At 46.9% G+C, this 25,428-nt stretch overlaps 1 protein-coding gene across 1 annotated transcript; it reads right to left on the minus strand.

Annotated features, from left to right (window-relative positions):
- Positions 1-8,125: 8,125 nt before the first annotated feature.
- On the minus strand, positions 8,126-25,126 carry LOC144166352 (uncharacterized). Its single transcript, XM_077695876.1, has 3 exons — positions 24,973-25,126; positions 22,379-22,461; positions 8,126-8,991 (listed from the first exon to the last, which is right to left on the minus strand). Exons 2-3 carry the CDS (start codon positions 22,449-22,451, stop codon positions 8,438-8,440), a joined length of 627 nt encoding a protein of 208 aa, XP_077552002.1. The 5' UTR covers positions 22,452-22,461; positions 24,973-25,126; the 3' UTR covers positions 8,126-8,437.
- Between the last annotated feature and the right edge of the window lie 302 nt (positions 25,127-25,428).

The following is a 25,428-nucleotide window of genomic DNA, read 5'->3' on the forward strand; positions in this document are numbered from 1 at the left end:
CGGTGGGTGCTTATACCTTGTTAGGAATGTGAAGCCGAAAGCTGAGTTTGACCTTCCATTGATTTTCTCTTGAAGTTTCTGTTTAAAGTTGTCGCCGTGCCCCTCACCACTTTACCGGAACCCTGGACTCCCACCTCCGAAGCTCGTTCCGCTCACTACCCATCGGCAGGACCCTCCTACTCGTCCCTGTCAAAAACTTCATCTCTCAAGGCGGACCATATTGCACTTGCGGCAGGAGCCTACTATCCTTCACGGCTGCTGTTTTTCTTTCCCTGATTTTCCGGGCATTTCTGTGTAATTCACAGCGGTTTTCTGTACAAACCTGCGTTCTATGAAGCATAGAAATCGACGGCTTTCGTCTTAAATAATGTAGCCGAAATAAACCGCCCTAGCGCTACAACCCCTATTCACGCTAGCGAATGGACTTCTGATTTTTGAAGCGTAAGCTACCCTAGCCAAGGTTGAGCAGTTTCCCGTGGCACCCGGAGAGGCGTGCTGCGCATGCTCGTGGAGCAGTGACGTCTCACGGCGCGCAGCTAGTGCGCCAGAGCCGCCGCCGCCGCGATTGGAATGGATTGGATTGTATTAGATTGGATTGGATTGTAAATCATTTTAGCAGCAGTAAACATGATAATCAAGCTAATCCTAAACAGCAAGGAAAGCTAAGAATAACCAGCTGAACCTTAGCTCACGCTACGTATATCCTGCAGCAGAGTCGAACTAAGCCGCTGCTAATTTTTCCCTCCTTTTGCTTTAAAAGGCGGTAGTATTCCAGGTGGTAGCACTGAAATGATGCAGAGAAGTTGATCTGCTGCCTTTCGCAGTCATCCTTTTGAAAGAATTTTGGCTTTTCTCCCATTGCTCCTGAGTGGGACAATCCCTCCTGAGCTGCTTCAACACAGACATGTAGAACCGTCTCCCTGCTTGTTTGTTGCTTACTTCTTTATGTATCTGCCCCTTCTGCGTGGAAAGATGACATCGGTTCTGCTTGTATATCTGCAAATCAGTTGATACACTGAAGAACAAAAAATGATAGTGATGTTTCTTGAAAAACAAGCCGTGTGTATTCAGACAATATATGCAACATAACAGAGGGAACGTGCGTTTTTTTTTTTTTTTTTTGCAAGGAGTACACGTTACATAGGCTCTTACTATGATGAATGAAAAAGAAATGCGTAAAAGGATATTTTAAAGAGGGGTGGTCAGAGGAAGCACTCAGGTCAGCTCGTGCTGCTCGAAGTCGAAATAGAGACAAACCACAAAGGAAAAGACGTACGAAACTCGTAACAAATGGCGCGGATGCACCCTATGAAAAAATTAGGTGCGAACGGGCACGCTGCTACTGCGTTCCTGCCTGCCGGTCTGGCTACAGAGCAGCGGCGGCCGCCCGATGCCCTCCGATATGCGATGGCGCCCCTCGGGGTAGCATTTGTCCCCCTACAAAACTTGGCCGGGAGTTTCATTACCAGACAAGCATTGAAGGACTCTGATCAAAGTAATGTATTGCAGTCATTTTCTTTTAGGCTGTGGCTAGCGTTCCGTACAGAGGGAACGATATACAAGTGCTAAAGTTCCGTCCAGACGGAGCAGAGCGCTGCTGGTTATCCTTCCGTACAGACAGAAAACATGCAGAATTAACGCGGCGCCTGGAAGAAACCGGGACGCTCGCCGCCGAGTCTGTACACAAAGCAGCCGCGTCGGCGGATTGCCTCGAAAGCGCGTCATCCCTATTTCATATTTGCCGCGCTTTCGAGGCGCTTTTTCAAAGTGCTACGAGTTTTGCCGCGCCTCCGCCAGATGGTGCCACGGGTCCCGCGACGGAGAGAAGCCGCAGTGAAACATCCCCCTCGCGAGGGGCACGATCAACTGCAGAGCATTTCCGGGGGGCGCACGACGTTAAGTAGTTTGCGTTACGTTAATGTTGTTGCACTTGTGGCAACTGCTGACGAAAGAGCGCTCGTCAGCAGTAATTTGAATGAGTCAACGATATAAGGCGCGTTCGTAGAGTCCCATTTTGTGTCGGCTTTGTGGCGCAGTGGGTAGAGCACCATGTACATTGTGATCCGCCCTCAGGGTCGAGGGATCGAAACCGGGCACCGGATAGTATTTTTTTTATATAGTAGGGAGGGGTGCGGTGCGGACTACGGACGTCAACGCGGGTGACATCGTGAGTTACTGAAATGCTCTGCATTTAAAAGGGCAGAGAAAGGGAGTAACTTTTACTAACATTCTTTCCTTGAACCGCGAAGTTTCTACCTCCGACCAACTCGTTAGTCCCAGTGTTCTACCGAACGGCGCTCCAAGGAACAGTATTCCTGAAACTTGTTCCTTTTGGGAGGAAGGGAGGAACGTCACCGTTCCTATACGAGTGGGTGGAACTGTAGCGGTACCTCGTTACGTTTTCGAAGAAATTGGCAGAGGGAACGGCGTTCCTTCTGGATACGTTCTGTCGCTGAGATTTGGCTGTTTTGATGCCAAGGCATTAGGGCGTTATAGCTACTACCAAAAGGCACCGGCCGCTACTGTGTTTATCGTCCCATACGCGGCCCAGTTTTCCCGCCCTTCCGCAGAACGTGCTTCCTCAAAGCTCAAAGACAGAAGAATCCCTTCGCAGCGGGCTGCAGCCTGTCGGGCAGGCTGCACCGCATGCGGACGGCCTTGTGGCTACGTCGGCAGCAGACGTATATGAGACAGGTGCTTGGGCGCCCCTCTGACTTGTCTTCTGCCGCGACCTCTTTTCTGCATAGGACTGGAACGCGAAAGGCGAGCAGGGGAAGACGTGAGCGTACGGTGTTCATCGCACACGTATTATCTATAGTACACGCAGCCGTGCCTTCCGGAGGGGCCGTACGAGACTGCTCTACTGCCCGTCAATGCACACATGGGTATCAGGCTTTTTTAAGTGCAATGCACTTAAGCGACCCTGAACCTGCGTCCACCGGCGATGTCCGCGCACGTGGAGATGGGCGCACGCAGCCTGGCCGCTGACATGGCACATACCCACTCGGGGGATTGGCCAGGAATCTCCTCGTCTTCCTTGGAAACGGGGGGAGATGGGCGCGCGCTGCCTGGCCGCTGACATGGCACATACCCACGTCGGGGATTGGCCAGGAATCGGGCGTGAGGAGGGCTAATGCACCTGCTTAAAGGAGTACTGACCCGAAATTTCAAAGCTGAGATCCGCTCTAGCAATCAAGTACAACGACAACACAAATAGGTGTCTGTGAATAAATGCATCTTTCTTTCTTTGTAGTTGTGTGTGTGTGTGTGATCTCTCTTTCGCGAACATTACCGAACCGCGCATATTCAACTCGTGCATTCGCACTTTCACATTCTTCCCCTCGGGGAAATGCGGGGAATTTTTTAAATCTTTAACCCTTTGTTACCTATGGATCCTACCTATTTCCTGTTCAGTTGCTAGCTCTTGGGCAATGTTCTTTTGTGTACTGTGTCTATGCTGTCCATCCGCGGGGGGAACACCAAAAACACATTCGTCGTTCATGCCTGTATGGATCCCTCCGTACCAGTCTCCCCAACCACTGAATATATTATTGTGTCCTTCCTTTTGAAACCGCGATTGTCTCTAGTCTTCCGCACTTGCAGCCTATGCGCGGTACGTTGCCCCGTCGTGGCGAAACCTTCCCCGCTGCTTTGTAAATACGAGCCCTTCGTCCCTCTCTCCCTCTCTCCTTTCTCTCTTTTTTTGTTGTTGGTGTAACATAGGCATAGCCCGACTGCATGCATACTCTCAGTTTTCGAAACATCTTCCGATCCTTCTCACAGTTTTCTGCAACACTATATAATAAATGTGCCCCAAATGTGTGTGACAGCAAAATCATGAACCTGAAAAATTATGTAACTCTACTCCGATGAAGGCAATTCTTCCCGTTGCCACTAAGTAAGTGAACGTTCTTTGTTATTGGTCCCACTGTGTATCCCACTCTTCCCTGATACTACTATATATATATATAAATATCTCTCTCTCTCTCTCTTTCTATATATATATATATATATATATATATATATATATATATATATATATATATATATATATATATATATATATATATATATATATATATATATATATATATTCATACCAGGGCCGTAGCCAGAGCGGGGTTTTGGGGGTTTGCACCCCTCTCGAAATCTTTTCCAGGCAGCGTATAAGCAATACTTTCTGTTGCTTTCGGCAAAGCTACCCCCTTCCCAAAACCAATAACCCCCTCCGAAAAAAAAATTCTGGCTGCGGCCCTGCATATATTCATACATACATACATACATACATACATACATACATACATACATACATACGGTTATCTATTGTTTACTGGAAGTCGCAACATCCGCATAAAATTTCTCGATGAGCCGACTTTCTAAAGGCCGAAAATTTGTGGCGAGGTCACTGTATAACACGTAGAGCTGGTAACAAAAGCTTCCCTGCACAGGGTAACTTTCAAAATAAAGGCAAAGAAATTCACAGAAAAAAATATTGTGGAAGAAAGAACTGCGGATGCTCGAATATTTCAAATTTGAATTTCGTCTGACAAAGGTGTTCTCAAGCAGCTCAATGCGTCACAGCGATTGTAGGTCGCACTCCTACAGCCTACCTTGTTGCGAAGCAGGAGCGGCATGTCGCTTTTTTCTGCCCATGCAGGCACTTCTCAAGGCTCCTCATCGTTCACGTGATGAACTCAGTCGTCCAAGCCTTTCTCAACGATGTAGGGGACCGATAGCATTCCGGTAACGGGGACATCGGCCTAGTACAGCGCTTACTCCTCGTACGTTTGCCGTTCATGACCGCGTTCGGCCCGTAATGGGAGCTTATTTTTCAAACGTAGACCTTATCAGCTGCCTGCAGCGGACTTTCCTTTGTGTCCTCTCGGTCAACATTTCAAGATATCCGTGGTCCCCCAGAAAAACATATCGAGATGAAGACGGGCAAATAGATGGCAAGAATGTAAGAAAGCACGACGAGAAAAAGTTTCGACAAAGCTAAATTCCGAGATATCCGACATCGAATGAATGAGGAATGGTTAATGTATTTATGTGTATAAATCATCATCATCATCATCACCACCACCAACAACAAGAACAACCTGTCGACGCCAACTGCAGAGCAAAGCCGTATATATATATATATATATATATATATATATATATATATATATATATATATATATATATATATATATATATATATTTATGTATATTTCCCGCTTCCGGAAAAAACGGCGCTTTTATTCTCGACTTGAATTTTCAATTATTTATTCCTGCATAAAAAAAGGCAATCATATCTTATTCGGCAAAATAAAAAAAACACTGTTAAAACGCCAAACAGCACTGGCAATAAGGACTGCAACTTTGATATGTGTCCTTACGGAATCCCTCGTCCCGTACGTCTCTGTTCTACAAAATGCATTACGAGGGTTCTGGCTTTAGCAGTCTGAAATGCCTTTGGCTATCCCCGACTTCCGACCACGTCTTACGTGCGGCCGCTGGGAAAAGACGTTCTACGTCTTCCCGCGGTGGTCGAGGGGCGGCGCTAGTTGACCGGGCTCTGAGCAGTCGTAAATACAAAACCCCGCGGTATAGTCGAGAGGGGAGTCGCCGCGGAACTAGCTCAATGGTAGAGCACCACACGCGTTATGCGGAGTTTGTGGGTTCGTTTCCCGCTTCCGGAAAAAACGGCGCATTTTTTCTCGACTTGAATTTTCAATTATTTATTCCTGGATAAAAAAAAAGGCATTCATATCTTATTCGGCAATATAAAAAAAACACTGTTAAAACGCCAAACAGCACTGACAATAAGGACTGCAACTTTGATATATATATATATATATATATATATATATATATATATATATATATATATATATATATATATATATATATATATATATATATACAGTGAAACCTCGCTACACCATACCTGACGGGGACGCGACGAAAGTACGTAATAACCGGCCCTATGGTTTATCCGACTGCATCAGGTAAAATGAAAACCGAGTCGGCTATTCGACTTTATCACGTATGAAAAGAAACTACGGAGTATTCGGGTACAGTTGAATGGGATTGCACTATATATATATATGTGTGTGTGTGCGTGTGTGTGTGTGTGTGTGTGTGTGTGTGTGTGTGTGTGTGTGTGTGTGTGTGTGTGTGTGTGTGTGTGTGTGTGTGTGTGTGTGTGTGTGTGTGTGTGTGTGTGTTGAACCTTGATTATCATCGCGGCACCGATGAGGTTATCATCATCGATTCCTGTCATCAGGCTTCAGCGGCTCTACCTCGAGCTGCTTCGTCTTTCTCCGTCGCCAACTTGTAAAATAGAACCACCTTCACATCACCGCGACGTCTCGTGCCTTGGTCCTCTTATTTTATATATGGTGCCAAAACCCGGGGAAAAGGCCCTATACGATTCGGAGTCATCTCTAGTTTGGCCTATCAGAAGGAGGACCCCTACATGCCGACGACGGACGATGGTGCTACCCAAGGTGACCGACGCGATGGGCAGACAAGACGACCAGAGAACATCCCCTCCGACAATTTTCCTTGCTGGGTCTAGAAGGCCATTCTGCAAAAGGTGAGGGGAATGCCGCAGCTAATCATGAAAAACGAACTACCTTCGATGCACAAACAGGGTGTTTTTTAACCTAAGATGCGACTGCACGAAGTGAAGATGGCAAGAGAAAGGACGCGCTTAATTGCTCGTGAACTACGCAGAAACGCAGAAGCCGCATTAGGGTTTACGGTAATGAAGAGCGGTGTTTGCGAGCTATTGACGAGCTTAGTGCGCCATTTGCGCGAAATTGAAGTTGAACTGAGACTGTTAAATGAGGAATTCGCAGCCAACGTAGACTACAATCATGAAATTACTCGTGTTATGATCCGTATATACTATGAATTCAAAGATAAGAAACGTGACACCAAAGAACAGTGCCAGACCGGCAATGAACTCATCTACAAACTTCAATAAGTTTTATACATTGACAGGAAAATTGCAAGACCCACGTGATTCGAAGAACTGTGAAGAAGACTCCATGACAGAAACTTTGCGTGCGTCAGATTTTGTGCCACAGCATGAGATTGAGACTGCTTCGTTGCTCGCGCGTGACATTCGAACAGAAGATGCCTTGTTCTCGTATGCATTCGAAGAGTCTGCCGAGATCACCGCAAGTTACAAAACCTGCACATTGAATCCCACAGCAGCAGCACGATCTCCGTGGGGCGAACGTCTCGAGCAGCAGATTACGCTTGTTCCACCTGAAATACTAAAAGCACAAGATGAAACACAAGTATTTGAACTGAAAGAGCAAGCCATCCAGAGCATCAAAGAAAGGGATCCGGACGGTTTTCCAGCAGATCTAAAGATTGACGTTGCATTGACCACACAACGCAATGTAAAAGGAACAATTCGCGGTAGTCACCGTTCCAAGTAGAAGAAGGCCTCTCACAAGGATGCTCGAATAATGAAAGTACAGAGCTAGACAAACAAGCTCGAGCTTTCAAGGCATAGTTCTCACGCCGCAGGGCAAAATCATGAACTCCTATCCGTGTACAAGACCGTCGAAGACAGGCTACGGATTTCAGCGAGGCGACGTGGACTACAAAGACACACTGCTTGCGCTCAAACGGTGGCCCCAGTGGCAGTTTCGCCTTCTGACTGTGCCAGATGAATGCGAAAGGACCAGGGCTTCTTTGTGGCCGGGGAAGATGTTGAAACTTTATCATCATCGAGGCACCGATGAGATTATCATCGTTGGTGCCTGTCATCACAAGTGAGCAGCTCTCCCTCGAGCTGCTTCGTCTTTCTCTGTCGCCATATTGTAAAATAGAACGACCGTCACATCAGCCCGACGTCTCGGCCCTTGACCCACCTATTTATAATATAAATATATATATATATATATATATATATATATATATATATATATATATATATATATATATATATATATATTTATATATGTATGTATGTATGTATTGTGTTGAAAAAATGCATGCAACTGATAGTTTTCCCATCTGTCGGTATACGGAGGACATTATCACCATTCGGTCACGCCCCGTGACCAACGGTTGTCACGTGGGATTAACATGTCTCATCATGCAGAGTTGCAGTTGGTGCAGCTGCGGGACCCGCCAACCTGCTACGCTTTATTCGGACGTCCGTCCCCTCTGTTGCCGTCATGCATGGTGACAGGAAATCACCCCATCGCCTTCCCGATCCACCATCACCACTTCAAATTCCAGGTAACGCTTCAACAGACCAATAAATTAAGAAACGCCAGAAACAATCGGACAATAGCATTTTGGAATACGAAAACGTCGGTTTCTATCATTCCACTGGCTTCGACAATTTGTCTGCTGTCGGGACGCGCGTTCAGGATTTTTTATGTAAACCTCTCGTCAAAATCAATAAACAAGGTAATCATTACAGCTACTTCAATATATTCTCTAAAACTCCATAAAGAGCTGTAAAAAAGTGTCGGTTCCATTCCTGCCTCTGAAAAGCTGGTGCCAGCTTCCCAATCAAGTCGGCGGTTTTTTCGAGTTCGCTTCCTGCTCCAGTTAGCCTTAAGTGGATACCTTCGACTGCGACCGGTGTAGACGGGCCTTCGTAAGCCAGCTTCGCACCAGACCCTACGCCGTCCACTCTAAAGGGTACCGTAATCCGCGTGAACCCTGCGGCGAGTCCGATGGTGCCCGAGTGATCGGAGCACGAGTATTTCCATGGGGACGTGACCTGAATGCCACCACCACTGTTGACCAAGTCCACGTGAAACAATCGCGTTCCGTTGATGCAGTAAGGTGAAATTGGCCCGTATCGCTGCAGGATTTCGAAGCCGGTGACACGGATTCCGCCAATCTCGACGCCCGGTATCAGGGTCGGCCTAAAGTCGGCGTCTGGCGCCGTCCACTGCTGGGGCATCTTCGACAGCAGTGCATCCACCGCTGCGTCGAGATCCAGGTCTGCGAAACTACACCGTTCTCCTGTGGGAAAAAAACAAAAGGAGCAATTACTTGAGGTTAACAACTTGTGCCTGTTTTAAATCACTCTTAAAGCAAGACGTCCGTGTAACGCATTTGAAGTGTCCGCAGCAGTTTATATCTTCATATCAACTTTCCCGGTCGTGCGCAAGGTTCTGTGGTTTGGTTCAGCGTTTTGGTTTTGGTTTTGGTTTACCTAAACCATTGCGTTCAGCGTTCTGAAGGAGCCTTTAAGAGAGCGCTACCCTAGAGTTCATACGAAACAAATGATTTCAGGAATTGCCTATAACGTAATCGTCAGAAATAACTGTTAGAATCCGAGCAGCGCCACTAGCCAAGCTTCGCAGCACTGGTGCACTCAAGCGCTGGTGCACAAGACCCTTCTGTAATTTTACAGCTGTGAGGAAAATGGTGGTCGGTAGTAGCAGTAAAGCAGGGCGCTAGCGATGCCCCTTGTCAGGTAAACGGTGCTGATAAACGTATGTACAGTGGGCAGCGCGCTAAACGAAGGTATATTCGATGTCGGTGCCCACCACGTCTAACCACCACAATTTCATCAACTGAAAGAAATAGAACAAAACAATATAACATCTTGTACAAACGATAATGACCTCTCCAGTTAATATAAATATTCCACAACACTGCCTCCTGGCATTCCGGCGCTATCCTAACTGATCAGCCAACGCCGCCTGTATAAACACTGCCTACCGCGTCGCCCGGTTTCCGATGAGAACGGTAGGGCGTGGCCTCCGCGATCGGCTGCCGGCAGCGCGCCGTTGCTCCGGCCGTCCAATTCGGCGCATCCCCCAGCAGAAACCTGTAATTGGGCTAACTCCGACACACGCCTCGAGGCGGCGCCGTTAGCCTAAGGTTGAAGCGAGGCTCATCTGACCGACACTGCCTGCGATTTCAGGTGTTCGTCAGTCTTCGTTGTCGAGTTTTCATTGCAGACAAACCTTGAGTATGCGCTCGATGTGTTTTCACTCCTTCCTGCAAGCAGTACCATGTTAAGGTACGTACGTTGTTTAAAATGCACATGTTCGTTTTTCATGCAGCCGGTTTGGTTACGTGTAAGTCGAATGAGGAAGCCCAAACTCTTTTCGCATTTCGTGCAGATTGAATGCCAGTGTGCTGAATTCTTTTGTCACTTTTACGGCCTTTTCGCGAGCTTTCATGGCGCTTTACCTTTGTATGCCTTGCAGGCTGTCTCGAGAGTACTTGGCCACAGTGCGCGCGTGTTGTTTCACGGCGCGTGTGCTTGCGTGTGCGGTCGCGTGCGCACGCGTGCATGTTACGTGTGTGTGTGTGTGCGTGGGGGTCCGTGCGCGTGTGTGGCGTGCGGGTGTGTGCATGCGTATGTGGGTGGGTTCGCGGTGCGTGTCAATGTGTGTGTGTGTGTGTGTGTGTGTGTGTGTGTAGGTTCGCACGTGCGCGCGCGTGTGCGTGCGTATGTGGCTGAGTTCGCGGCGCGTGTTAATGCGTGTGTGTAGGTTCGCACGTGCGTGTGTGCGCGTGCGTATATGGGTGGGTTCATGGCGCGTGTTCATGTGTGTGTGTGTAGGTGCGCGCGTGTGCGTGCGTGCATATGTGGGTGGGTTGGCGGCGCGTGTTAATGAGTGTGTGGTAATGAGTGTGACAGACAGCGCAGCTTATCGGAAAAAGCTTGCATGTAACCCACTGCACCGGAAAGTGGTCCGTGTGTAAAATTGTGCAACGCATGAAAAACATGGTGCATACTAGGTGCCTCTGTTTTTAGGTTGTTTCTGTTGATGCAGTCTCATGTACAAACTTCTATGTAAGCCACTACTCCGGGGGGTGCTCCCTGTGTAAAATTGTACAACGCATAAAAAACATGGTGCATACTGTGTCCCTCTGTTTTTGGGTTGTTTCTGTAAATGAAGTGTCATATATAAACTTGTATGCGAGTCACTACTGTGCGATGTGCTCCGTGTACAGAATTGCGCAATGCGGAAAAACATGCTGCAAACCGTCCTTTTTTTTTCTTGCTGTAAATAAAGTATAACGTATCCTGAATTGATTTCGTTTGTCCTCTTGCCCAGATGTAGCTTCGGTGCATCAGCCTCCAATGTTTTTGGCAACCGCGGGAAAAATGTTTTTGGCAACCGCTAAGTTCAAGGACGCGGGTTCGATTCGCTGCCGCTTTTCTGCTGGAGGCGAAAGCGAAAGCGCCCGTGTGTTCCATATTTAGGCGCTCGTTAAAAATCCCCAGGCGTATGGGCGTCGGCGGGAGGGAGGAGGGGGTGCAAAAAAGGCACTTGCTCCCCCCCTCACCCAAACCATTCTCACACTTTACGCCATGCCCTCTCACTCTTCCTTCGCGCAACAATAGATTTGCCCCCTCAAGGTAAAATCCTGCCGACGCCCATAACCAGGTGGTCACAATAATTCCGGATCCCTCTACTACGGCGCGCCTCATCGCCTATGTAGCATCGACGCGTTAAACCTCATAATCAATAAAAAAATGACCCAATTCCAGCCAGGCAACTTCAACGAAAGCATTGCAGGAAGTTTGTCTTACCCAACACTGGATTGGAACAACGGTTTGTAAGACACCTATGCGCCGTGAAAGATTACACTTCACTTAACAATTGTTCTCTTGAATCAATGCAAACAAAAAAAGTGATATCGTTGGTACACACACAAAAAAAAATCAATGCACTGCGCTCTTTCTTTGTATCACGCGCTCTTTCACGTACTAAAATAACAAATACAAGTTTTCCAGAAATAAAACAAGACGCCTTATCTTTTTAAATATGCGTGACCACAAAACTAAAAATTACTGATGTGCAATGAATTCACTTACGCTTCACCGCGGCCCTAGTCCACGTCAAAAATTAAACGGCTAATAATTAATGGCACCTGTAACTACTTCTATCTACTGCATTGATGAGCGGTTCTAATTTTCTATTATACGTCTCACACAGGCTGCGAAGGCCGAGTTTTCCTCCTGTGCGCCCGCCCGCGCCACGGAAAGCGACCTTAATTAGGCTACCCACGCCGCAGTGCAGCGGCAAACGGCGAAACGGCCTCTTCGGAATTACGCTCTCTCCGGGTGATTGGGACGGCCGGAGTAACGGCGCGCCGCCGGCAGCCGATCGCGGAGGCCACGGGTAGGGATGCTTAGTTCACCCACTCATCCGCTATGTGGCACGCAACGGCGGGCGTCCCGCCATGCGTCACTGCTCGCGAGTCGCAAACGCTGCACCCACTTCTACGACGTGTGTCTGTCACCTTGCCTGTTGGGTTTCAAGAGCCGTTTTGCTCACATCTTAGCCCCGATGGGGCGATAGTCCTGGGGTGCACTGGGGATCTCGTTCAGCGTCTCACTCTTAATCATACCTGCTACAATTTAAAGCAAAGCTTTCTAGCTCCACCAGCCAACGGTTCTTTCGTGGCGTGCGAGACAACAAACTCTTAACGCGTCAGAGGCGGCTGCGGGGGGAGGGACGGGAGGGGTGGAGGGTTTCACTCACGGACCACACTAGAGGTGGCGCGGCGGATTAACCCAGCGTTCTCCGCGCGGGCGTTCCTGCTCACCGGCGGCGGCGGCGGCGCCGTGGTACGATTTTGTCGTATGCTTCAGCGGCGGTTGTTTTCGGATTGGTTTGGCGCAGCTTTGCGTCCATTGCGTGGTGCCTTCCACCGCATGAATAACTTGTTCGACAGCACCTCCAGAGTTACCCGCACCTCACGGAATTAGGTGTCGTACGGCAAACACACGTTAAAGATTGGTTTGCAGAGCGGGAAAACAAAATGTACAAATTCCATACAGACATCTGGCCGCTAGAGAAGCACTACCTTTTGCGCACTTCTTGCAACGAATTGGACTTCGTTTTCTGAATTTGTGATTTGCTTTCTGATTGGTGAATTGGTTCTGATAAATAGAAATTATAAAAGTTCCTCAGCTTTCTTGGAATTCTCAACTATTTTAAATCGGTATAAATAGGAATCGCTAAGCTCACATACCCAATGGTTTAGGTGTCTGCGCTTGCGTCGCGCGCTGGTGTAGCCCGATGCTAGCACATCAGGATGGCTAGGTTCCGCTGTATCACCCTTCGAAAGACGCTCCTCTCCGTTTTCTTACTACCGACTCATGGCCGGGCTACAGCGGCGGCGTCCGCCGATCTAGCCCGGCTGTGCCCGACACTGCTGCTGCGTTCGGGACGCCGCCCCCGCGAATTCCACGTAACGGCTGGCAGAATCCCTGGCTTCACTTTTTGTAGAGCCATCTGTGTGAATTCAAGTGACGTTGCATGGGCAATTGTTGTGGGTGTCGTTTAAAGCTTTGCTTTCCAACCGCCTTCACAGCGTGTATTGGAGCCAATTTCTTTTTCGAAAAAAGACTGACGGAGGACGAACTGAAATAGTGAATAGTGTAAGAACATATTAATTGTCGGGTAGACAAATATCAAACATCAAAACAATACTTTCGCAAGGTACAGCCAGTATTGTACTGATATTTTTTTTTCCTCGAGAGGATTTAGATAATAAAAAATTGCGGGCACATTTTGTTTTTTTCATGCGCTCACTTCTACCATTACTTTCCAAATCATATTACGAGCTTGTGATTTTCAGGCGATAATATAAAACAAAAGGATAAGAAATGGAAGGTTTAGCCACATTGTCGGAGCGCTTCTGAAGTACAGTCCTCAATTTTAAAACTGCGTACCGATGCGGGGTGCGACCAGCGAGGACCAAACAGGGCCAAAGTGCGGAGGGGACAGAGGGGGATGACCCATTAGTAAATTTCGGTGCCCGTGATCCAAGTAAGCGCACAAAGCCGGCATCAACAGCGGCAGCACATGTAGTTTAGCGTCCGCCGTGACAATGGCGGTTTTATCAGCCACAGACCGGGACAAACAGGCATGGTGAAAAAAAAGAAGGCGTAGGTGCGCCGCCTAGGGAACGCTAGGTAAACTGTCAACAATTTTGCATAGTTTCCGAGCAGTGGCGCTGGCTGACCGACATGAAAAGAGACAGAAAGGATGCGAAGCGGGAAAGGGCTGGGGAGGACTACAGAAGAGTGGGTGTTTGTCCATTTCTTGTTCACGCGTTAGGCAATGATTATACAGGAGGCACTGGATCAGCGGTGAATCTTCCAGCAACAGATATGGCTAAAGGTATACAGTGCAAATGCGGTTAGTTTTTAATTGAGCGTTTTTACCTAAAGGCTGAAACAGAAATATTCCTACTCAATGATCATGATCAACAAACGTGTGTGTTTGTACGAATTTCTTATAACGTCCACTCCAGCACCGTTTAATCCAACGCAAACGCTTTGAGTTTAACAAATTCAAGCAGGCAGTGCCCTTTTCTTTCCTGTGTAAATATTGCTCGTTCACATCCGACGCCTTTAATGTCATACTGAGGACATAACAAATAGTACCCGGAATTTCGGCTGTATATATTCATGTTGAGAGCAGCACTTAAATACCGCGCGACGACTAACAAACAGCTAGGAACTCAATGGCGTGTTGGATAATCTGGTCGCCAGCCGAAAGCACAGTTACAGCCACAGCTACAGCTTTAGCACTAAAACCATTAGAACGAAAGAGAAAAACATCATAGTTCTGGTTAATCTTGAGCGACAATCAAAAGCGCTCGTCTCCAGATAAAAAAGCTTAGGTTGAACTCTGTCCCTAGTCGGATCGATCGTACGACGGCCCTTCTATTCCCGGCGGAACCACTTCTTACAATTAAGGGGCAAGGCAAAGCGATCGCGGTCGAACCTGAAAGTGCGAAGCACGGCTTGGTGCGCAGAAGCACTTGCACTTGGTATTTATGTGTAGTCTATTACACTGCTGCTACAACGCTATGGGATTTATGATCTATGCGGGCATTGCCATTTCTGGATACATGACTTCAGAGAAGGCGCTGCTATTCTATTCTCTTTCCGGCGCCAGCGGCTTTGGTACAAGCAGTGGCTCCATGTGTCCCTTCAGGGCGCCCTTCGGGAGCGGGTGGAAAGAGGTCTGCCGTTAAGCTAGCAGTTTTGACACCACTTCTGCAAGCATTAGGCGAGACAAGAATGTGCGAGACTGCATCAGCGACTACAGCCCGGACAATGCCAACAACACCGACGAACCCGGTGTCTTTTCCTACGGCTGTCTCACAAACCTTTGCTGAAACTATGAAAAGCGTGCCAATGTCAGGATAACCGCGTTGTTTTGCTGCAACGCATCCGGTAGGTGTAATACAAAACCTTATAGCATCTGTCGCTAGGCCCAAGGTTCTTTAAAGGGCTTGTATCATCCATCTGGATACGCACATAACTAACCACCTATATCTTATACCAACTGTTACAAAGTGGATAATAGGAGGAAGAAGTAGACGCCGAAAAATTTTGTGTATTTGCTTCACCTGCTAAATAGAGGCACGTACCAGCCACCTACTAGTATAATAGGCCGCGCTAAACAACAAGTAAACGTTGGCGTCTGTTTATCCCAGTATCACAAAAAATATGTGAAAAACAGGTAGCACCTTCTGCAACACACCCTGTATACATCAGAGTGCAGGACGGGCTACTTGAAATGCTCACAGGCAGCTGGCAGAATGTCACTCCACCAACAAAAGATAATTGCTGACACAGAGGTCTCCACGCTGCAGTCTGAAGCGATGTGCACGCCATTTTCGGAAATGGTAATCATGATAATGATGGCAGCACTGAACCCGATGGAAGGAATTGTTGTCGAGGCTGGGCCTTAGCTTTCTGCGTACATCACCTGCCGTGGCTCTCACGGTGAAGTAGTTTCAGATTGAATGCAGAAGATATATATGGTGCGTACCACGTGAAAACGAAAACGAGCAATCAACCCCTGAAGCGGATACACCAAACGTTCTAGCTAAATGAGCTGTGGGGCTTTTCGAGACCCTGAATTCCTTGGTTGCCAGCAAATGTCTCTCGCGCTGAAGGTTCGTGAGAGCTGTCACAATGGGAATGAGTTCATGGCAACAGCAACTATAAGCCGCAAGTGCTATAAACCTTTACTGCTTCTTGAAAAACATTTTCAACTGTGTAAATGAGCCAACAAATAACTAATGGAGAAAATATCATTCGAACACGATATTTTTTTTTACTTGTTAGAAGAAGCTGCAACATGCTTGATTGACTACAGCGAACATTCGCAAACTAGGCCGTATGAACCCTTGGAGTTTGGGAAGAAGCATTTTAATGTATGCAATACGGTAGTGTGCCTTGAAAGCCGTGGACTCTTGTCGAGTATTGACACCTACGTGTATACTCTAAATGTGTGAAACGTACAAAGACCCACTACTCGCAAATCGCTAATTAGCACAACGTGTAGCCTGCACTGCAAGTTAGGATGAAAGCGCTTCTATTCCGTCCGGCCGAAGTGCACACCGGGATCGTTTCTCCCTTGAAAGGACTTTCAACGTTGGCCATAGATGCAGGATGTGCTATTAAACAGCCGAGCGTGTTGGCGGCTTTTTTAATCTTCAATACACCCCATACATGCTGTGGCACGCTCTACTTCTATAAAATTGCGTTTGTAGAAATTGTTTGTAGCAATTGCAGGAAGGCATCGGCCAGCCGTGGTTGGGAAGGAGAAATCCACCTGGTGGATTTCTACCACAAGCTGAAATCCACCACACGCGGTTTCAGCGTGTTGTGGATTGCGTCATCAGCCAATACGGTGACCAGGGCGCTCATGCGCTTAGCGACGTAACTTGAACACACGACTCTAGAAGGAACCCATGTAGTGACAATTATTGAATTAGTATACATATTTAGTGCCCTAATGTTCCGCATACCCCACTATGCTGCGCTCTAAACGTCGTATTTCCTCTGCTTTCTCATTTGACCCTTTTTCTTCAAATGGGAACGATTTGCAGGTTAACATCCCTGAGTGCCCTAATGTTCTTCCCTCCATCCTTCCTTTTCCTTCCTTCCTTTTTTCTCTTCTTATTTTCTTCTTTGTTCAAGGTAAGTAAACGGCAAATTCCGGAGTAGTTTGACTTGGGCGAGTGATCGAGTTTCATTATTGACAACTGGCATCACCGGCTTCCAACAGGACTCCTTATTCAACCGTATGTTGCACGTACGTATTTCAGTACAGTCCCTACTTATAGTATCATAACCAGAACTTTAAACCCCTCACAAAGACATATTTCTTTTTCAGTAAATACTATCCCCCTGTAGTTATTTGCTCTCGATTCCCACCACGAAATCCTCTTACTCTGCAAATGAGCTGACTGCAAATCGCGGAGTTGTACTTTTTACAGTGGCGACCTGCAATGTAAGCGTTTTAACAGCCTTAACAGCCACCTTAAAGGGGCACTGACACAAAATTTTGAAGGCGAGATAACTTCGGAGATAGATTGGTGGGAACACATATACATCATCTGCAAAATATCAGCGTCGAATACAGCCTAGAGCATATTTAAAATCAATTTTGAAGTGTGCGAAACGCAACCGAGCAGCCAGTAGAGGACCACGCGTAATTGTAAATAAACAACATCCAAACACGTCACGAGTTTGTGTTTGCCGCTTCCGCACTACCGGCGTTTTTCGCTGGCTCGCCCGGCTCACCGCTCCAATCGGAGGGCCGGAGGGCGGAGCTTCTGCTCTTGAGAACGAACGACCCGATCGTTGGCGGCGGAGGCGCCGTGATTTCGTCAGCTAATCGGGCAGCTGGCCGCGACCAAAGTTTTACAGCGATTCCAGGCACTCTGTTTCTATTACTGTTTATTACCATTGGATGCGAAAACGCGCCGGAGGCACGAAAAGCTCACTGAGCTAGCCGCACGGTCACTGTGCAGGCGGCGGCCACGGCCGCGAAGTGGCCCAGGCCGGCGCAGGTAGCTCGAGTGATAGCTTGTTACCGCTGCACGAAATTGTCCCCAAGTCCCGACCATGGTGGCTTACAACATGAGAAAGGAGTTAATGATGCGATGGCGGGTTGCATTAAAAATTGTCATCTGCACCGCTTACGAGAGCGGCACTCGAATATCCGCCGCAGTGCTGAGCCGAACACATCTGTAGGCGGACCTGTAGGCGGACCTGTAGGCAGACCGGCCGGCTGCTCCCAGCGCGCGTCTTGCCACCCACCGTCTCGAGCGTCGCGCGTCGTTCTTTAGCCGCGGTAGCATTTGCACTCGCAGCGCCTGCGTCACATCCACGGTCGCTTTTTAATTAGGCGCCTCACGAGATCAGTACGTGGGGGCATTCGCAGAAACTGCCGTCGATGCGGATTCGACAGTGCTACGGTGGCTCTGCTCTGTGATATCCCTCCGACGGTCACGTGGTCAGCTTTGTTCACACAAAATCCACAAAATCCATCGTTTCGCGGCACTCGCTGAAACCGAAACTGCGACTGGCCGCATTGAAAATGCCTCTAATTAAACAACCGTCGCACGCTGAAGCAAATGAGGTTTCTACAGGTTATAAGTGGGTCACTAGCTACTTATCGCAACAAAAAAAACAAGATGCAAAATTTTTGTGTCAGTGCCCCTTTAATTTTTAGCGAAAACATATAATCTGAACTATTCCCCATTCTTTTCGAAACCAACTGTCGCAGTGTAAACTATTTTCAGAAGACAAAAAATAAGGCCATTTTGCAAACCACCCCTTGTAGAAGAAGTTTCGAGAGCGCAAAACAAGTGATGAAATCTGGGCTACTTTCAAGATGGCGATCTGGAGCCGAATTCTCCATAACGACGGGGCGTCGCTTTGAAACGACGTGGTAGCGCCATGCAAATGCATGGGTTCTGGGGTTGGGGCCGTCCTTTGAGTGAAGCTGAGGCACCAGATAAGCCATGAAAAGCACAGTGGCAAGGGCACAAAGCTACGGGCAAAGTGACGGGGGACAGTGCCCGTCGCTTTGCGCCTCTTGCCACAGTACTTATCATGGCTTGTCTAGTCCCTCAGCTGCCCTCAAAGCGACGCCCCCAACCCCAGAACGCATGCATTTGCATGGCGCTACCACGTCGTTTCAAAGCGACGCACCGTCGTTTTAAAGAATTTGGCCCCTGGTTACTCATGGTTGTTTTGATGGTGAGTATGATGTTCGTTTTTCCAGAAAGCTACCTACTTTCAGTTTCACCGGTGCGGGAAGTTTCGTCGTCTCAACTACATGAAACTTTCAAAATTGTGGTCTTTTTTCAACCGCAGAACAACGTTCCACCGTTTCAAGTACCGCTATAAATATGCCCGGTGGTCCGATGTAAACAATTTTACGATAATAGACACCATAAAACAACTGGTCATTAGCAGAATATTAGTCCACTAACACATATATAAATGTATTTTTTGAGGCATGTAGCGTTTGAGGGATATTTAATATAGATACAACGTTTGCAGCCAGATGTTTAAGGGTGTCTCCGCCGGGTCTTTGTTTCTGTACCAGAAGCACGGAAAGTACATATGCTCCTATCCGGATTAACAAAAATCAGTGAGAACCGGACCGAAAGAGAAAAGTAGAGGCGGGGATACGTCATCCGCAGCCTCATAGCGCTCTTCACGCTCGTGAGCAACGCAACGACTTGCCGTTTTTCCTCATAAAGGCATCGTTCTGCTCCCTCTTCTCATTTCTATTCGCACGATAACTTCAATTTGGAAGGGCAGGACTGCCGCTTTGTCTTTATTTCTTGTTTCGGAAACGATAATTCTGGAATAACTAAGCCAAATCGACAAGAATCGCCCCAAATAAGCGCTTCGGTAAATTTTATGCAATTTTTTTACTGCAACAGACCTCCGTAAATGGCCTAGTATTAAACATATTACAACTCTTACATGCAAGATTACCATTTCTAGCTTAATTTTCCGTTAAAGATTTCACCATGTGCAACGAAACATTTTGGAGGGGACAAATATTTCGTACAAAATTTAGTTTTAATAAAGGGATGTTATTGTACTGCTGAAAATCTTGGATAACCATCATTTGTTTATTTATGCAGAAAAAAAAGCCAACTTGGCCTTATTCGTTGGATTATTTGTTGTGTGACACGGGAGCCAGGGATTAGTCAGTGCCTCATCTTTTTTTTAAAGACGATAGTCTTTCTTGGGCTACTTAAACCCAGAAATTTTGGTCTGTCTGTATGTCTGAAAGTCTGTCTGTGACTCGATTCAGCCGCCCGCCCAAATGACAAAGGGCCTCCGCACTAGTCTTATATGGTCACAGCTAAATCTACCCGTCTAAGTCTGGTGTAATGTTCATACTTGCCAACATTGCTGAAGAAAAACAAGACATTACGCAAATATAAGACAACAACTTAATACAGAAGGGATGTTTGCAGAGTTCTTTTATAAAAAATCATACATGCTTGATCTGTGCTAAATTAAACACTTCATCAAAAACAGAAAAAACAAATTCACTTTGCCGTCGCCTGCTGTCGCCCGCGCCAGTGCACCTTCTGGCGCCATTTTAAGAAATCAACCAGCCACAGTTACGAAAGGTTCCACTAGATTCGTTCGTCGTTCTGCTTGGAACGCACGTGGAGTAGGGCAACGTGGTTCTATCAAAAGTACGGCGCCTCGATTCAAGCGCGTCTCCGCCGTACGGCAGCGTTGGCAGCGAGACACCCGACCTGGAGCAGTTGAACGCGGTAAATTTAAAATTATTGAAGCAAACCTTTGTCGTCTTTACCTTGGTAGGTGCGCGACGCAAGAGGAACAACATGAGAGGTGAGCGGGGCAGCGAAGGGAGGCATTTATTTACCGGAAGTCGATAAAGGCTGTCGTCTTTTGTCGACATTTGCAACGAAAGAAGCAGATACGCGGCCAATTTTTCATCTTGGCACGGTTTCACCTCACCAGTTCGCATAGTGATTCAGCTACAAACGGACGGGGTTTCCCGACCGTTTTTGACTTGGTTTCTGTATCACCTTGTTTACATTACCCACAGCCGTTTTTCGAGTCGTGTTTCCGCAGAAAACAGGAAAAAGAAAAAATAGCTTTAAAGGAGCACTGACACCAATTTTCGGCGTTAATATTATTGCACAGTTCGCTTCCTTCACTCAACATAATACCCTGGCTGAAATATGAGCGGCCTGCGACGCGAAGAACGTAGTTCAATTGGATCTCATTTATCGCGCCGACAGAGCAGCGCGCGCAGCGGCACTCAGCAAATGGACATCAGCGTGACGTCAATCCAAGAGCGGAAAAGAAGTGACGCGACAGCGCTCGTCAAAAACTCGTGACGTCCCTTTACGCGCGCGACCCCACGAGCGGCGAGCGGGCGCAACACCCTCTCAAGCGGGCGGCGGTGACGTCCGCACAAAGCGGTGACGTCTGTCCGGGAGTCTGCCATATGCGCCGTTCGGGATGAAAGCGCGGGAATTTGAAACAAACGATTTTCAGGCCGTTAAATGTAATTAACTATCGCGCGCTGAAGTATTTGAAGGGCTGTTTCGGGTTCGCCAGACCATTAAGCATCGATAAAAACAATAAAAGTGGAACATGAAATTTTCGTGTCAGTGCTCCTTTAAGACAAACCATTTATTTCTTCAGATAGGCTTGGAAGCGTGTTCTGTGCTTTCGCCGGGAGCAGATGAGTGCTGCACGTCTACGGTGGGTTATCCGTGATGTTCTTGCCACTAACTAGCCGAAGCAATAATAATTCTTAAAAGTAACTCTGGCTGCTCAGTGAGCGGAAGCAGATGAGCCGGTAAGGTAAAATCAACGGAGACTGCACCCATGGCCGCTATCATGGAACACTATTTCAACCGTTATCCCTCACACCGCGTCTCTAATATTCACGGCAGCCTTTGGTTTTCACATCAACTCTATGAATAAGAGCAATCTATTAAAATAATATACGTTTTCGTAGCTTCCTAATATACTGAAGTCTTCAAAAAGGCGCGCGTGGGGCATCATTCCAGGCAAGGTATGACACTGTATGAGACAGATTAAAATGAATAAATGAATTATTAATTGTATTTATGCTGACAGCGAAAACTGCGCACTGCAAATTATGTTCTCTGATTTTCGCGATTCCATTCCGCATTAGGAATTTCTCATTTGGGCCACAAAACGCAATCATGAAGTACAGCACACCTGAGTAGATTTTAGTCGGGATTGCATTGTGATCCCTTTGTGAATTTGAGACCTATGCTTTGTATAATACATAAGAAATTTAGTAATGACATTGCTTTGTGCTATTTCTCTATTACGATTGTGCTATCATGCTTAAATTTGTGAACATACGTGTTGTTATGTACGCTGTAAATCGGGTGGCTGAGGCCTCTGTCAGGCCACGTTCGTCTTTAGGCTCAGCCTCCCGTTGGGTTTTGTCAAGAAATAAAAAATCAAATAAAAAAATGCATGTAGTCATCGGCCTCGTATGGTTGCGATAACGATTCTGTGCATATACTTGATAATAAATTTGGTTCACATCAATTTTCAGTTTCTTACCTGCTATGGCATGAGCTGATGGGGCGCATACAAGAATCCACAGGGGGCCGATCAGTTTGAGAACATCAGTCATGTTTTTTCAGCTGCGCAGAAAACGCCCACGTGTTACTGAACCCTCAAACAATTCCGGCCACACACTCTCCCGTTCGTTGGTGTAAAATGAAGCCTTCATCTGGGGCGAAATAACACCAAAAAATGAAGGAAGCTCACACTAACGCGTGATACTCGAAGGTAGCGAAGCTGTGCGCAACCTTCACGACCACCACGACTGTTTAAGTCCACGATTGCAGCTGATTTGCTTCTTGGCTGCTTCCGCAACGACCTTTACTCCATCATTGTTGCTGTAAGTGTGAGCCTCACTCAATTTTTTGAAGTGATAGTCATTGGACATCCCGTTGGAATTGCGTACGATATGACCTGCCTTTCTCGTTCCGAGCAAGTGTTTTGAACAAATGTTGCCACGATTACGGCAAACACTGAAGTTTTTTCTGGGCAATCCTAGCCTATCTCATTAAGGGGGTATGCTTGGCTTGACAAAACGTGCGCAGGGCACTGGGCGGCCATCGCGAGGCACACACACACTACCGCTATGCATTTTCTTGGTATTGCTAACTGCCAGGCGGTCGCCGCGACGCCCGCGCTTACGTGGCGCGCTCGGCAACGCTTGTTATTTATAAACTGGCTCCCTCAAGGTGTTGGCGTTAACAGTAAAGATAAATTTTAAGAAATTTGCTCCGTTTTGGGGCTAGAGCAATATTGTAGGCTAATTTATCAAACATCCTTTGATTTCGATCTCGTGCTGCTGCTGCTATGAGGCTTTATTTGTTGTTTTTTTTGTTTTAGTTTTCCTACAGCGTAAGGTAATAAGGGGACGTTTTCTGATATCACGAACGGTCGCGCTCGACCAAGCTACAGAAAAGACACACTGCACCATGGAGACACACTGCACCGTTGAAAATTCGTAAAATTACAGCATTATCGCACAGAATTCAAAAAGGGGTACAGAAATGGTAGATATTTGTTGGTAAGGTGCACCATTTACATCTTTCTAAAAATCCAAGTGTGTTTCCGCGAATCACGCAAAAATGAAACTAAAATGACAGGCACAGATGCAAGCAATGCACCTGATGCAGCATTAGCAACCAGAGATAGCGAAGGGTCTGGAGTTAAAATCCGGAGCTAACCTCAACGCAGGATCCTCTAAAACAGGGCTTCGTTGAGAAATAAAATGGACATGAAGACAGAATAAAATTTCGTACAGTTTGAGAGCACTATCCTTCGCAAAATCACTCACCTCTATTCCAGGCAAGAAAGCCGCATTTTAACCCCACAACGCCATTAATATTAAAAAACCTTCAAATTTCTCCCTACATTGGTATAATAAATGTAGGAGTGACGTTGTATGGGCCATCACAAAGCGTAGTTTTCACAGCATTGCCGGCTTCTTGGCATTGACATGATACAATCGAACGGAACTACAAACCCCACTACAATCACTCAGTCATGGCTTTTGGCAGTGGTTCAGGCCCGCGGCCCCCAATCACACAAAAAAGAATTTGTGTCGTGAAACAGAAACAGCCAGACAGTGGCTGGGAACTCGCCTCAGCTTCATCCCTTTCGTCAATTATCTCGACCATTTATTTCGAGCGTGCGATAAAATGGGTGTCATTGATATCTGGGCAAAGTGGTCTTTTAATGATCTAAACTTCCATTTTTTGTTGGTGGCCGCTTTAAAAAAAGCAAGAAGTATTTGGCACTCATAGCATGCGTAAAAAGAATCTAATGCAAAAAACAGCTCCGGGAAATCTTGCTTGCAGAGTTCTGGGAAATATGTAGAAAATATGTATAAAATGGGCTTTGTCAAAACCGCAGATGCAGGAACTAACTCCGTCCAAAATAAAGCAATGCAGGATGTGTAATAAATACAAAACATACTAACGGGGATCCTGAGCTTGAGGACTGGTTCCAGAATAATCTTCTCATGACGTTCTCTTAGACGCAGGCGGCTAAGCGCGGAATTTTATGGGGTCGTCATTATTTGGTTTGTCATCTCCGACCAGAGCACCAAAATTTTACCTCCATATGTATTGCACTACCTGAGTTCAACATGGTTACCTTAAATGTTATCGTATGATGACTAATTGAGTGCTCATTTCGGTATTAATCCACGTAGTTGGACATTTGACGACGTTGGCGGTCGGCTGTACGCAGGCCACGCTAATATGGTTGCCTTGAAGTTCGTCACAACACTAGAAATAACATGATTGTATGAATATATAACACTAGGTGACGGCGAGCAAAACGCGTACCAGTTCGCACAGGCGTTTCGTAATATCGGTGGTTAATTTTGTTAAGTTGCCAAAGTCGGTATATAGCTTCAAAAAGCGGCCCACAGCTTAACTATTGATCTTTATACGGGTCAGCAAAACATGTTTGCTGCCACGGCACCCCCTTAAGTCCGACGAAGTTTGTTTGCAAACACCAAAAGTACGTAATTTTGCACACAACTGAAACCAAATGATCAATACATAGGGTCACATAATAGATATTGCGGTTGTTTTAACCGCTATCTAAAACATTTACTACGAACTCACCTTAACGCAGCTTCGACGAGGAAAATGGAAGTCTTCGGTGAGTGCCGACTGCTCACCACACCTTTAAACAAAGGGAAGTTGATTGCTACGCAGGAGTCCCCTCTTTGAGAAGTTTAGTAGGAGGAACTTTCGACAGCACGTGCGTCCTTTTAGCCGCCTTCGCGGCAACCGGACGTGATAGCACGCTCTCCTGCTATAGCCTGGATGCGCGACCTGTCGGTTCCCACGAGACTGCGTCCGCGGAAACCCGTGACGGTAGCCTTGTATTCAGTCGCAAGGCTGCGCTACAGCTGAGAAAGGGAACGCGGCGTCTGGAATGTAGCAATAAAGTTCACAACTTTCCTTTCAGCCCTCCGTTTGAATTATTGGTAAGGGACATACCTTGTTTAATTTGTCTGGAGGAGTTTGTAGTCAGGATTGGAAAATAATTAATAACACGCTACGCATTATAGGTCC

This window comes from Haemaphysalis longicornis, unplaced genomic scaffold (genome assembly GCF_048455015.1).
Source record: "Haemaphysalis longicornis isolate Haplotype H1 unplaced genomic scaffold, Haemaphysalis longicornis Haplotype H1 scaffold_17, whole genome shotgun sequence".
In the NCBI taxonomy this organism is placed as follows: domain Eukaryota; kingdom Metazoa; phylum Arthropoda; class Arachnida; order Ixodida; family Ixodidae; genus Haemaphysalis; species Haemaphysalis longicornis.